The 15,964-nt window shown below is 38.7% G+C and overlaps 1 protein-coding gene across 2 annotated transcripts in view; it reads left to right on the forward strand.

Moving 5' to 3' along the window:
• LOC105001153 (zinc finger and SCAN domain-containing protein 12-like) overlaps positions 1-15,964 on the forward strand; it is a 64,923-nt gene that overhangs the window by 33,778 nt on the left and 15,181 nt on the right. Inside the window, exon 5 of one of the 2 annotated variants that reach the window (XM_010857315.1) lies at positions 5,889-7,218. The exons of the other annotated variant lie outside the window; for it this stretch is intronic. Coding sequence (XP_010855617.1) covers positions 5,889-6,012 — 124 coding nt within the window. The 3' untranslated portion in view covers positions 6,013-7,218. Of the gene's footprint in view, positions 1-5,888; positions 7,219-15,964 lie in introns of those variants that run through there. 2 annotated transcript variants of the gene reach the window in all.

The raw sequence follows: 15,964 nt of genomic DNA on the forward strand, positions 1-15,964 counted from the left end.
GAAGGGGATGACAGAGGATGAGATGGTTTGATGGCATCACTGACTCAATGGAGATGAGTTTGAGCAGACTCCAGGAGTTGGTGATGGACAAGGAGGCCTGGCGTGCTGTGGTACAAGGGGTTGTGAAGAGTCGGACATGACTGAGCGACTGAAGTGAACTAAACCAGATGTGAACCGAGCCAGATGGTTATCACTGTCTTGGTGATATCGAAATCACTGCAGATGATGACTGCAGCCATGAAATTAAAAAGATGCTTGCTTCTGGGAAGAAAAGTTATGACCAACCTAGACAGCATATTAAAAAGCAGAGACATTACTTTGCCAAAAAAAAAAAGTCCATCTAGTGAAAGCAATGGTTTTTCCAGTAGTCATGTATGGTTGTGAGAGTTGGAATATAAAGAAAGCTGAGTGCTGAAGAATTGATGCTTTTGAATTGTGGTGTTGGAGAAGACTCTTGAGAGTCCCTTGTACAACAAGGAGATCCAACCAGTCCATCCTAAAGGAAATCACTCCTGAATGTTCATTGGAAGGACTGATGCTGAAGCTGAAACTCCAATACTTTGGCCACCTGATGTGAAGAACTGACTCATTTGAAAAGACCCTGATGCTGGGAAAGACTGAAGGCGGGAGGAGAAGGGGATGACAGAGGATGAGATGATTGGATGGCATCACTGACTCAATGGACATGAGTTTGAGTAAACTCTGGGAGTTGGTAATGGACAGGGAGGGGAGGCCTAGTGTGGTGCAGTCCCTGGCATTGCAAAGAGACATGACTGAGCAACTGAACTGAATGGAACCAAGACAGTGTTTACTAAGGCAAAAGCACTTGGAGAGGTTGGGGGAGAATCAAATTTCTAAAGCAGTGAAAAGTAAAGTGAGCTTTAAACATGGGTTTCAGATGAAAAGGTATCCTGACAATCGCAAAAGGGTTCCAAAGAGTGTAATAGACAGGGACTGAAAGGAAGGAAGATGGACCCCTCTGATAAAAAAGAAAAAATGTGGGGAGGGGTTGACCAGGGCTGTAGGATTGAGAAATTTCCTGGGGCATGGTGGGTGAGGATGGAGGTGGAGAGTGATCAGATGGAAGCACTTAGAAAAGCTGTGCACTCCTGTCGTCACAACGAAGTAGCCTCTTCCATTAATATCCAGTGATTGACCATTAGAGTTGTTACAGTTAAAACAAAGTCATTATTCTTGGCAATCTTTAGGAATAGATGAAGGGATTCATTAACAGTATTATGTGATATTTACTAATTACTTGCTAAGGGCCAGACATTACTAAATGCTTTGCTCACACTATTTCATTTTTACCTGGGGAAATGGAAGTCAGTAAAACTACTTGAGGTCACAGAGTTAGTGTGTGGGGGACCAGGATATGAACTCAGCAGATCCAGAACCCACTCTGTTTCAGAACAAACTGCATATTGCAGTGGTATTCAGGGCTTTGAGTTATTAGTGAGTAATAGTAGTGAAAGTCACTCAGTCATGTCTGACTCTTGCGACCCCATGGACTGTAGCCTGCCAGGTTCCTCTGTCCATGGGATTCTCCAGGCAAGAATACTGGAGTGGGTTGCCATTTCCTTCTCCAGGGGATCTTCCCGACCCTGGAATCGAACCCATGTCTCCTGCATTGCAGGCAGATTCTTTACCAACTGAGCCAGGAGGGAAGCCCTCTTTTGAGTTATTACCTATAGAAAAATTTTCAACTATCAAAATTATGGAAAATACTTCTAGAGTGATAATATCCCCATCCTCTTGTATACTAAATCTTGGATGAAGTTTGGCCAGTGTAAATATCTAATTCTTGTTGCCTGCAGAATGAGGATGTATGCAGGAGATGTTTCAAGTTAAAAATGGTCTCTTTATAGGAAAGGATCACACTCCTAGCTTAGAATCATTGTTTTCTGCATTATTCTGACAGAATAAGGGACATTTGCCTGTCTAATACAAATCATAGAGATTAGATAATATCCCCATTATGGATCTATCCAGTAACTCACTATGGGTACATCAATACCTTTGATGAGGGTTTTTAAAAGCGATCTTATATTTGTAGCTAGTACCATTTCTTGGACTTAAAAAACCATAGATAAGTATATATTATATATTTCTTTCAGTTACTCTTCCTGACTCCACACGCCCAGAATTTATTTGAGCAATGAGTGTGCTTATTTAACAGAGGATAATCATTTTGATTGGGGCTTCTCAGGTGGCTCAGTTGCAAAGAATCTGCCTGCCAATGCAGAAGTGGGTTTGATCCCTGGGTTGGGGAGATCCCCTGAAAAAGGAAATGACAACCTACTACAGTATTCTTGCCTGAGAAGTCCCATGGACGGAGGAGCCTGGCAGGCTTCAGTCCATGGGGTCACAAGAGTAAGACATGACTAAGCGACTAAACTATTATTTTGATACACTGTTAATAGAATTTTTTCAACTTTCAAGCTTTTACACTGCAGATTTTACGTTATAAAGCTCCACCAGCAGTTCATCATTTTATAAGAAATTCTTTGGATCTTTTCTCCTTCCAAATGTTTCTGGGTATAACTGATAAGGAGTTCATGTACATTATTCTTGTACATAGTACTTTAATATATTTATAAAGTAGGAATGGATATATTATATATATATATAATATATATATTGTATTTATATATATAATCTGATTTTATATATATAAAATTTGATTTCGACAAAACCAACTTTGATAAGTATTTTAAACTCACCAGTTGATTACCTCCCTAGCTCACATTGTGAGGTCATTATTGAGAGCCAGAAGTTATCCATTGCTTTCTTGAAAACAGTGTATTCTCTTCACACTCATGTAAAAGACCTTTTCCAGGTCTGAAAACCCAGAAGTCAAGGCTCCCAGAGATTTCCCCCGTCACAGTTCAAGGTGATCTTTGGGGATATATGTTTGCTCCACCAGTCATTTTCCTAAGCCCAAATGGCCTGGTCCTGGGTACTCCAAGGATTCCTAAGAGGAGGCCATTTGTTACCTCTGATTTATGCAGAGCTTCATTATTCCTGTCTGCACTTTATATCAGAGAAGGCGATGGCACCCCTGTCCAGTACTCTTGCCTGGAAAATCCCATGGATGGAGGAGCCTGGTAGGCTGCAGTCCATGGGGTCGCTCAGAGTTGGACATGACTGAGCGACTTCACTTTCACTTTTCACCTTCATGCATTGGAGAAGAAAAGGGCAACCCACTTCAGTGTTCTTGCCTGGAGAATCCCAGGGACGGGGGAGCCTGGTGGGCTGCCGTCTATGGGGTCGCACAGAGTTGGACACGACTGAAGCGACTTAGCAGCAGCAGCACTTTATATGCACTTCATACATTTTGACCTAGTGCCTCAGCTCAGCCTACTTAAGTGAAATATTTAAGAGTATGTGTCTTACCATTTTATTCCCAATAAAGAAGGAGGCAGTTTAGAACTCTACAGCTTGCTGTAGCCAAATTAGCTGAGTGACATTGGGCCTCAGTTTCCTCATAATGTAAAATATTGCTAAAGTACCTTCCTCTGCTTGGGGAGTTATAGGATAATAGTTATATGGATAAATAAGTTTTATATAAAGTGCTTAGAACAGTGCTTAGCACCTAAGTACTTTATTTGTTGTTCAGTTGCTAAGTCGTGTCTGACTCTGCGACTGCATGAAATGCAGCATTCCAGGCTTCCCTTGTCCTTCATTATCTCCCATAGTTTGCTTAAACTCATCCATTGAGTTGGCTTTGCCATCCAACCATCTCATCTTCTGTCATCCCCTTCTCCTCTTGCCCTCAATCTTTCCCAGCATTATGTTCTTCCCCAATGAGTTGGTTCTTTGCATCAGGTGGCCCAAGTATTGGAGCTTCAGCATTAGTCCTTCTAATGAATATTCAGGGTTGATTTCCTTTAGGATTGACTAGATTAGTTTGATCTCCTTGCTGCCCAAGGGACTCTCAAGAGTCTTCTCCAGCAGCACAATTTGAAAACATCAATTCTTTGGCGTTCAACCTTCTTTATGGTCCAACTTTCAACTCTGTACGTGACTAATGGAAAAATTATAGCTTTGACTCAATGGCCCTTTGTCAGTGAAGTGATGATGTCTCTGCTTTTTTAATACTCTGTCTAGTTTTGTCATAACTTTCCTTCCAAGGAGCAAGTGTCTTTTAATTTTGTGGCTGCAGTCACCATCTGAAGTGATTTTGGAACCCTAGAAAATAAAAATCTGTCACCGTTTCCACTTTTCCCCTACTTGCTATGAAATGATGAGACCAGATGTCACGATCTTAGTTTTTTGAATGCTAAGTTTTAAGCCTGCTTTTTCACTCTCTTCTTTCACCTTCATCAAGAGGCTCTTTAGTTTCTCTTTGCTTTTTGCCATTAGAGCGGTATCATCTGCATATCTGAGGTTGTTGATAGTTCTCTTGGCAATCTTGATTCCCGCTTGAGATTCAAGAGCTTTATAGACGTTTGCTTTGTTTATTGCCCTGGGTTCTCTCAAATGCGTGGCCTCTAGAAGCTCCTGTCTCCTCTCTTCTCCTCTTGAAGGCGAGAGGAGAAGGGGAGGACAGAGGATGAGATGGTTGAATGGCATCACCAACTCAATGGACATGAGTTTGAGTGATCACCGGGAGTTGGTGATGGACAGGGAGGCCTGGTGTGCTGCAGTCCATGGGGTCGCAAAGAGTCAGACACGACTGAGTGACTGTACTGACTGACTGACTAGAAGCTCCAGCCCCAGGCCAGAGATTACCTGTAACCACGCTGCAGATTTCCCAAGACTGCTGCATTGTTGCCGCTGAGATGAAAGCTCCCTCTCTGCTCTACTTTTTATCTTGGACTCTGATGAACAGTGGACGGCAGGAGATAAACATCGCCTAAACTGCCTGGGAAAGGTTTTCCTATCTTTTGTTTCTACCTACCCTTGTTAGTTATCAGCTATAACTAGCAGCCAGGGGGGTTCACTTTTTGTCTTGGGAGCTGCTCTTTCGAGCTTCTGTAGTGGGAAGGCGAACCCTGGCGGGAGGAGACTGTCGAGCCCCAGCCTCAGAGCGCAGCCCACTGGAGTTACCCAACCCAGCTGCCCAAACCTGTGCTGCTCAGCAGGGGCGGGGATGCTGCCAGGCAACCATAGGAGAGAACCTCCAGGTTCCTAGAGAAGACTGAAGGGTAAGCCAGCCGTTGATTGCTGAAGGCTTAGAACTGCGAGTTTTTTGGCCTCTGTGTTGTAGGGGTCGGTGGTCACCGATTCCTAGACTCCGGCTTTGACTCCGTGTATATCTGGCCCTTTGGGGACTCTGCTGAAGTTCAGTGTGATGATTGATATGCAGGGGAAAGTTAAAGATGGTTTCCAAGTCTTGAGTTGTAATAGGATGTTGAGGATGTTGAGAAAGAGGAAAGTCCTGAACCTCAGTTTGGTAAAAGGAAAGTTGCGTTCTTTTAAGATGATCCCACTCATGACTCTCCCTAGAATAAATAGGAACAAATTAGGAGTCCACTTACTGGTTGTGCGACTTTTAGCAAATAGTTCAATCCCTCTGTGCCTCAGTATCATTCATGTGTCAGATGGAATTATAAAATCTTAGATGAGATAAATTTACAGTCAATTTTCAATAACCGTTATTTTCTGATCTCTGATGGTTTACTGTTTGAGATTCTCAGAAGAGGGGAACCAAAGGGAAGAGGGTCATGGTCTTTCTCCCAAGCCTGATTAACTTAAACATTTAGGAAGTAAGAGTTTTAGCAGATAGTGCTGGATAATAGTTTGCAGTCATTCCCACTCATAAATTTTTTAGCTTTCTGACAGAGTTCCTTTTTTCTTTCAGTGCATTACCAGGTAAGTGAATTTTGGGGTAAGAGCTAAATAAAATTCAGAGTTTCTGTTAATTGTGTTGTTTTATGCCTCAGGAAGAAGACTAGCTACAAGGAAATACTTCTGAAAAATCAATGTGAACCACAAGCTGGAGTGAATCTTCTTCTGAGCTCGCTTATTCCAGAATGGCAGTCCTCTTGCAGAAAAGACCTCTACTAGTGACTGATGGTAGAGGGCCAGGGTTGTGCCTGTCCAAGAATCAGACTGGCACAGCAAAATCTTTCTTCAAATTTTAAGTTGTTGCTACCAGGAAATAGCTACTTGAACCTCACAGGTCTGTCAGAAGATGGGTAACTCTTCCCACAGATGCAGAGAGCAGAGATACAGACCAAGGAGCAGGTGCTAAAGTAGGTCCTGACCTCTGCCTGGAGAACTGCAGACCTAGGGAGGATAATATCATCCAGAATGTGGAAAAGAGGCATCAGTTATGCTGGAGGAGTTAGAGACAGTTTGATGGACAAGCCTTAAGGCGGGAAGGGTTGGGAGGATGATTTATGGCTTGAGTAGTGAAAGGAATAACATAGAAAGCAGCAAAACCAAATTTCAGGACCCATCAGATGTATTTGGAGCCATAACCCCGTATCACCTTCATGGGCTTTAATTCATGTACACCTCTGGAACGTTCTCTCTCTATATTTGGTTTTTATTGGTGGTGGTGGTGGTGTATGAGTATTTTTACTGAGGGACTAGCTTCATATTCAATTTTCCAAGACCATCTCTTCATCCCATTGCTTTTAGGGTCCAGGTAGAACAAGGATAGAACAAGATATGCTTTTGGGAAGATAGTGCCCTGGAATCAGAAGTGTCAGGTCCAGACTGTTAAAATGCTTAGTTTTACTCTCACAGTATTGCCTTATGAAATGAAAAGCAGATGAGAAAGCAAATCTGCTGAGAAAGAAGACATCTTTGAAAGGCAGCTTTTTAGAACTATTGTAAGTAGTATTTTCTCCCTGGGAACTGTGCACCTACCCATCTCCTCATTGCCCAATTCTTTAGGTAGAAGCTGTTATTCATATTTGTGGAGGTGTTTGTGTTTTGTTGTTTTGACTTTTTCAACTTCTTTAGCTTCAAAATGTTTTTCTTCTTATCTTTTAATCCTGAATATTACCTGAAAAAGTTATCTTCCCCACTGTAATTTTTCCAGTTTACTTATTTCCCCACATCAAAATAGTATGGATTTTTGAAACTAATTTACCTGTTGCTTCAAGTTAACTTTTATTATATGCCATTGTTTGTGGATCCACTTAACAAACATTTATGGAACATTTTGTTTGTTTGTAGTAGTGGCCTCAATACATTTCATTTTGTTTAAATGGTACTTATAATTACCCTTTAGCAAATTAAATTTCTCTTGGTTTCATGATATTCTCTTTTTTTCATGTATGGATTAAAACTGATCTCTTCTTAACTTTTTTGATTATACCTTCCTGATTCTTTGTCATATTTTGTGAGAAAATTCTCCATGCTCTTCCAGTTTCTTTCTTCCCAGCTCTTGCTTCTCAAACTGGAACCTCATATGCCTTCTTGGGTATTTTTCAAAACTGAGATGGCAGTTTAGGGAAACTGAAAAAGCATGCACTTTAGGTAAAACTGAGTTTTATCTTTATCACTGTTTCTCATCATTAATCTCATGATCTCAGGAGAAGAGACAACTGACATTTGAATTGTCTATGCATTTTTTTAGATGGAGTTACTGAGAATGAAAATAAGGACTTGTCTCCAACACACAAATCTGAAGATGCTGTCATGTGGGGGGAGTCTGCAGAATTACACCACCAGTGCAGTAAGTTAGTAAAAGCTTTAGTCACTGGTGAGTCATTACGCAGCATTAGGGAGCACATATCAAAGAAAATGCTTGAGAACAACATGTTTGTAAAGGCTTTTGTTTACAGTGGGTCCCTCCTTTCCCACTAGGAAATCTATCACAAGGGAAATGCTGTCAGTATAAAGAATGTGAGAAAGCCATATTTGACATTAGAAAACCTGCAAAAGCGAGAAACTGCATACATGTGATGACTGTAAGGAGGCCTTCATTCATCATGGAAACCTTCTAGAACATTATGTGAAGGAAGCAAGAAGGAAGGCCTTCAGCCAGAAGTCAGAACTGACTGCACTATAGATTCTACATGGGAGACAGATCTACTAAATGTGATGAATGTGGAAATGTTTTCTATGGAATCATAGCATTATTCAGCATTGGGGAGAAGATCACACTAAAGAAAAACTGAGTGTCATGGGTTTGGAAAAGTCTTCAGAGGTTGGACCTTAGAAAATATCAGGGAGTCCATATTAGAGAGGCTCTTATAAATGAGAAGATTGTAGGAAGTTGTATGGACAGATATCAAGCCTCAACAATAGAGTCTCCATGATATTGGAAAATTCATATAATTAATGTAAATGGGCAAGATGTATGGGGAATGGATATTTTAAATTGCCCATTGTAGCCACAAAGAACATTCAGTGAATTTCTCAAGTCAAGAAAAGGGAAAGTCATAAGTTCTTTTTGCTTCCAAAAGGAGTCTATAAACATGAACGATCAGGAGTTTTGAAATGAAGATGTTTACCTGCATCCCTGGACTTGTGCTACTGTCTCCAAGATGACTGTTGGGGACATGGTATTTTCCCATGCCCACTCTAATCTCACATCTTAAATTCATTCAAGTGTAGATAATATTGTCTACTGCTTGTTGTAAATTAATTCTTATGGGCTAAATAGGCTTGTATGAGTACCCCAGGACATAAAAATGACATTTGTAAAGCTTCAGTAAGCATAATGAGCCACGTCATTGAATTGTTAGTACTTTTTAAAATTTGGCACTGCTTCTGTGTTCCAACACAAGGCCAAAGAGGTGTCCATCACAGAGTATATATTTCCCAACTTTGTTTTTTTTTTTTAAGATAGAAAATGATATTTCACATATAGCTTTGACAGATAATAGGTTATTTTCTTTTATAGATAACACAATATAATATCCTGGAGGCTAATATTTTGAAGTAACATTACTTTCAGTTCTAAAACCTACAGGCTGAAAGAGGAAAGAATCTATCTAAGCTGTTCTTCAGCAATTTGGCAGTATAGCCCAATCTCTATGAGAATGAAGTTTATGGATTTTATAGTAGGTCATTAAATATAGGAACCACAGATTTCAAAAGATTGCAATGATTATTTCACAGTTAGGAGTTTATATCTGCTGCAAATGCCTGAATTTTCTGAGTAGATATTATAGTCACTATTTTAAAAGACAGACTGCATTCTATTAAAGACTTTTTCAGCATTATAGAAACTACATTTTCCCCTTAATTTTATTATCACCTTGTATTACATGAAAGGATTTCCTAATATTGAACCAACCTTGCACTCCTGAAATAAATTTCACTTAGTCATGGTGTTTTCTTAATGTGTTAATGGGTTCTACTTGCTAATACTTTATTTAGTGTATTTTTACTCAATATTCATATAAAAAGCTGTCATCTTTTAGATCTGTCATTTTATTCTATATTCATGGTTAGGTTTTAATTTTACTACATCATAAAAAAAAACTTTAAGTTTTTGTTCTTTTTTGTTTGTTTTTAATGTTCTAGTACCATTTGTAAAGCATTGAAATTATCTTGTATTTGAAAGTTGAATTCTGATGTAAAACTATTTGGGGTGGGTGCTTTTTTGTGGGAAAAATGCTTTTTATGTAATTGAAATCATTTGGAGTATATTCTCTGACCACAATGGTACCAAACTATGAAATAACAGTAAGTCAACAGAAAACTCTCCAAACATTTGGAAACTAAGGAAAATATTTCTAAATAATGCCCTGGTCAGGAGGGAACTCTCAAAGGAATTTTAAAATGCATAGATTGAAGGGAAATAAGTACAACCTATGACAAGATGTGAGACACAGCTAAAGAAATGTTGAGAAGGAAAATTATAGCACTAAATGCTTATATTAGAAAAATGGAATAGTCTGAAATCAATAATTGAAGTTCCTGCTTCAATAAACTAAAGATCAAGAGCAAAATAAAACCAAGGCAGTAGAAAGAAGAAAATAATAACGATAATAGCAGAAATTAATGAAATTGAGAATAGGAAAACAGGAGAAAAATCAGCAAAACATAAGCTGTCTCTTCAAAAAATTTTTCCAATAAAATATAAACTTTTAATAAAGCTAACAAGATTAAAAGAGAAGATACAAATCACTAGTGACAGGAATGAACATGGCATATCACTACAGATCTTGCATTATTTATTAAAAGCTTCACGAGGGCAGACTGAACAACTTTGCATTTATAACTCTGACAACTAGAACAATTCTTCAAAAAATTGCCCAATTCTTCAAAAGTATAAGTAACCAAAACCCAACCAAGACATAGATAATCTGAATAATCTTTGGCCATTAAAAAAATTGAATTCATAATTTAAAGTTACCCAATCTTCAGGGCTAGAGGGCTTCACTGGAGAATTCTACCAAACATTGGAGGAAGGATGATCAGCAAATTTACAGTTTCTTTCAAGAAATAGAAAACGTTATATTTCCCAACTCTTGTCATGTTGCTAATATTACTCTGATACCATAATGAAACAATGAATGGAAACCACCTCCCCCGGAACCAGTATCTCTCATGAACTTAGATGCAATGAAATATTAGCAAATGAAATCAAGGTATTTATAAAGAGTTATATACCATAATCAAGATTTATTCCAATATGTAAAGCTATTTCAGTCTCAAGCATTTGACAAAATCCAATTCTCATTCATAATAGAAACTTTCAGCACCCTAGAAATAGAAGGTAACTTCTCCAACTTGATATAAAAGATCTGCAAAACACCTACAGCTAATTTCAAATACAATGCTTTCCCTGTAAGACTGGGATCAAGGTAAGTATGTTCACTCCCATCATTCTTACTTAACATATATTGGAAGTACTTACTGGAAGTGCACCAAGATCAAAAATGACATGAATTGAAAAAACTGCATATTTATAGGTAATGTAGTTGTACACATAGAAAATCCCAAGGAACCTACAAAAAACTTTAGGACCAGTAAGCAAATTCAACAAGATTGAAAGATACAAAATCAATGTGCAAAAATCAGTCCTATCTCTATATGCTAATAATAGACAATCAGAAATTGAAGTGTAAAATGCAATGCCATTTGTAGCTGCTCCTAAGAAAATTAAATCCTTGGGTATAAATCTAACAGAAATGTACAGGATCTGTATCTGGACTCAGACAATGACAAAAAGCTGTTGCAAATCAAAGATCTAAGTAAATGGAGACACATGCGGTGTTCATGGATTAGAAGACATGCATAGTAAAGATACCAATTCTCCCTACATTGATTTACAGGTCCAATATAAATTATTATTTCAAAACTCAAGCAAAATTTTTTGGAAGATACAGATAAGCTATCTCTAAAATTTATACAGAAAGGCAAAGGACCTAGAAAAACTACATTGTGTAAAAGTATAAAGTGGGAGCAATCACTCTGCCTGATATAGTGATCAAGAATGTGGTATTGTAGACATATAGTTCAGTGCATCAGATTGAAGAATCCATAATTCAGTCCACACAAAAATGCCCAACTGATTTTTCACAAAGGTACAGAAACAGTTCCGTGGAGGAGGGATAGCCTTTTCAGAAAAAGGTGCTGATGCAATTGGACATCCATAGCCAAAAACGTAAAAACAACTCAGCTTGAACCATACACCTTATATTTACAAAAAGCTGAAAATAGATCATGGAGCTAAAACATAAAACCATAAAGCTTCAAGGAACACATAAGAGGAAATCATCAGGACCTAGGGTTAGGCAAAGATGGTTAGAATTGATGTCAAAAGCATGATTTATTGAAGGAAAAGTTAATAATTTGGTCTTCAAAAAGATTTAAAACTTTTGCTCTGTGACTGTTAAGAGGATTAAAAGACAAACTAAAGAAATGGGAAAATATACCATATATCTGATATAATTTATATCATATATCTTCCCTTGTGGCTCAGCTGGTAAAGAATCTGCCTGCAATGCGGGAGACCTGGGTTTGATCCCTGGGTTGGGAAGATGCCCTGGAGAAGGGAAAGGGTACCCACTCCACTATTATGGCCTGGAGAATTCCATGGACTGTATAGTCCTTGGGGTTGCAAAGAGTCAGACATGACTGAGCGACTTTCACTTCACTTCATCTGATAGAGGACTTGTACTGAGCATATAAAAAGAACTTACCTAATGGCAGCAATTAAGCAATTTGGCCATGGGCAAAATCATGAACAGACATTTTACTGAAGAGTAAATTGCCTCCTCAAACAATGGAGGCACTGTGCCATTCACTATTTCATGCCCCCCATATCACCTCCCAACTACCCTCACTCCTAAAGTTACTTTAGCTTCTTTTTCTTCATTGTAAGTTTAAATTCTATCAGCTGAATTTAGGCATGCATTTTTAAAAACAAAAACGTGAAGAAAGAAATTTAATATAAGCACTTCAAGGGTTATAAACACCACCCATCAGAAGAGTATTGTCTGCTTGACTGGGAGCTTAGGGAGTAATATGAAGGACTCTATCCTGCAAAGGTGGCTGGAACACTGGGGACCCTTTTTTCCCTAAAGTAATTGAGTTGGGAAGAGACCAGGAGGCACAGAAAGATCAGCCCCACATCAGAAGCATAGATTTGCACTGACTTTAAGTAATCTACTCAGCCCCAAGAAACATGTTTAATAACTAAGGCATTATGCAGCTGGATGCAATCCTACCTTTAGGTACTTAACTCCTAAATATTCATCAGCAGGTAGGATACACTGTTGAATCTCAGGGAAGTCTTTTTATATCTTGTATCTTAGCCAATGTGATATAGGTACAACAGAAAAACCATTAATTGTGAAAATAGGTATGTGAACACTTCGGTCTCTAGCAGTAGGTACCAGCGGGATTTTATGTTGATATGAAAGAGCAAGTAGAATCAACCAATGTTTGGAATCATTCATTCATCAGGAAGCCTGCTAGGTGCTCTGAATACAGTAGTGAGCCAGTCATTATCTCCTGTGTCTCAGCCTCATACCAGCCCTTCTTTTCCTGATCTGTAAGCAGGGTAAGGAGGCTCCAAACATTATTTCCTAGGTTCTTACTGTTATTTGTAAGAACTAGAGACAAAAGGGGGAAGCATGATTAACAGTTTTAATACTTAGCTAATGCCCGTAACTGCAGTATTGTGATGGATAATTTTGTGTCCTTTTGACTGAGCCACAGGATACCCAGATATTTGGTCAAACATTTTTCTTGGTGTGTCTGTGAAAGTGTTTTGGGATGACATTAGTGTTTGAATTGGTTAACTGCATAAAGCAGATTTTTCTTCCTAATGTGGATGGTCATCCTCCAATCAGGTGAAGACCTGAATAGAACAAGAAAGTCTGATCCTGTATGGAGTAAGAGGGAACTCCTCCTGCCTGATGGCATTGACCTGCCTTCAGATTTGTCTTTTCCTGCCTTCAAACTTGAAGCATTGGTTCTTCTTGATTCTCAAACCTGCTGGCTTTTGGACTGGAATCTCACCATCAGCTTTCTTTGGTCTCCAGCTTGCCAGCTGCACATCTTCTCAGCCTCCATAATCATGTGAGTCATTTTTTATAATAAATCTCATTATATATACATCCTATTGGTTATGATTGTCTGGAGAACACAGACTAATACAAGTATGTTCAGGAAGTTTGAAAATCATAAAATAGATTTTTATCAGTTTAAGGATTCAAAATAACTATATTGTTTATTATTGTAAAAATCATTTACATTAGGATTTCTTAAATTTGTGTCCCTTAAAAACTTTGAAATACCAAAGCTTGGAACCTGGCATAAAAACAGGGACTTGGACAGATCTGCAAAAACTTTTGGATAAACAAGTAAGAATGTATCACAATGGTAAAGCCATCCATTGTGAGAGGTGGCAGAAAACCTTGAAATACCTGAATTCATGAGTCCTTGAGTGATATTGTAAATAAGGAAGAAATTGTTGCTGATGCCAGAAACCAAGTGAGAAGTGTGAGCAGATTCAAAAGCAAAAACATATTTCTGTAATAAAGAGAAGGGATGCACTAACAAAGTTTGCAGGAAAGTAGTCATCTTGAAACACTTTTGTAAAAGCAATTCCATTTGAAATATACATAATAAATATTTCTTTCATAATGCTGACTAAAAAAAAACTTGTCACTTGAATTCATAAGACTGCAATTTTGACTGTCATGAAGAAAAAAAAAACATGGTTTACAAAGTATGTTCAAAGGAAAGTAGATAACCTGAGAAGTTAACTTAATGGTTAAAGTTGTTATCATGAGTACTGGAGGAGGTGGTACCACACAGCTGGTTTGGGATTCAATATACAGCAAGACCAAGACAGTCAACACTAAATATGGAGTTTAAACCGTAAGTCATACTTGTTTTAAACACCTGGTATGAACCCACTGACCCAGAGAAGTTTGAACTTAGTAACTGTAAGTTTTGATATAGTCTGTGTTACAGCTGGGGAGAGGGAGAAGGTTTGTGAGGAGGATGGTAGAGGCTTTAGAGAGCCCTTGGTCAGGCCCAAGAGAACTAAAAGATAAGAACCAAGATGCTAAGCTTTAGAGAATCTATTATTTTATCCTGACTTAATAACTGATTTTCACATTGCCTGCATAGGGACATTTTTTTTTTTCTTCAAGAGTAGCAAAATTAATGTCAGGGAAACATTAATAAAAATGTAATTCCATATGTAATTGCTGCTGCTGCTGCTAAGTCACTTCAGTCGTGTCTGACTCTGTGCGACCCCATAGCCGGCAGCCCACCAGGCTCCTCCGTCCCTGGGATTCTCCAGGCAGGAACACTGGAGTGCGTTGCCATTTCCTTCTCCAATGCAGCAAAGTGAAAAGTGAAAGTGAAGTCGCTCAGTCCTGTCCGACTCTTAGCGACTCCATGGACTGCAGCCCATCAGGCTCCTCCATCCATGGGACTTTCCGGGCAAGGATACTGGAGTGGGATGCCATTGCCTTCTCTGATATGTAATTATGTATGATTAATAATCACAATGTATGATTACAATGTGAATCATAATTCGTATTGATTTAATGAAAAAGAAGCTATTTAAGGCATTTATACTAGCATTCCTAGTCTGATAAAGAAATTTGTATTCCCTTTGATTCTGTCACAAGTAACCCCACCCTTATCCCTACTCTGTCAATCCTATGTGCTTGGCAAAACACGCACTAGATTGACTCAGAATCTAGCACCTCACAGTTAGGAACAAGCACAAACAGTTTTGGTGACAAATTCTTCAGAACTCTAGCGGACATCAGATTTTCAGAGCTGTGAAGGTATCTCACTGGTATAGTATATGTGTGTGTGGAAGGGTGTATGTGTGTGTGTATAAGATTTCATGAATCTGACAAACCATGGAGGTTTCATTATAAGTGAGATAAATAGAGCAACAGTCTCCAGATCACAGCCTTCTACTTATCATAAAGTGTGGCTGAGGATGATTAATTAGTCAATCTGGGAGCCCTTTTAAGTTCAATAGGTGAGAACAAACCATTTCAGGTCAGACCTCTTCAAGAAAACTCTCCCATGGCCTCCATCAAACAAGTTTGTGTTGTTGTTTTTCAATCACCTAGGACGTAGAAGATAATTCATCTCAACCAGACTCTATTTTCTAACAAACATCTGATAATGTGTGGTGATAAATAAAGCCAAGTTAACAATTTTCTAGTCAGCAAGGACTCCAGGGTAGCCTCAGTTCAATGAGGAATGAACACCAACTCTGGCATATAAGACATGGGTCATGGAGAGAGAACATTTTTCCTAATGTGGCTTCTTTGATGGTGAATTGCAGCCAAAGATGGAGAAGCTCTATACAGTCAACAAAAACAAGACCGGGAGCTGACTGTGGCTCAGATCATGAACTCCTTATTATCAAATTCAGACTTAAATTGAAGAAAGTAGGGAAAACCACTAGACCATTCAGGTATGACCTAAATCAAATCCCTTATGATTATACAGTGGAAGTGAGAAATAGATTTAAGGGCCTAGATCTGATAGATAGAGTGCCTGATGAACTATGGAATGAGCTTCATGACATTGTACAGGAGACAGGCATCAAGACCAT

The sequence above is a fragment of the Bison bison genome, unplaced genomic scaffold, assembly GCF_000754665.1.
Source record: "Bison bison bison isolate TAMUID 2011002044 unplaced genomic scaffold, Bison_UMD1.0 scf7180017864379, whole genome shotgun sequence".
NCBI lineage: Eukaryota > Metazoa > Chordata > Mammalia > Artiodactyla > Bovidae > Bison > Bison bison.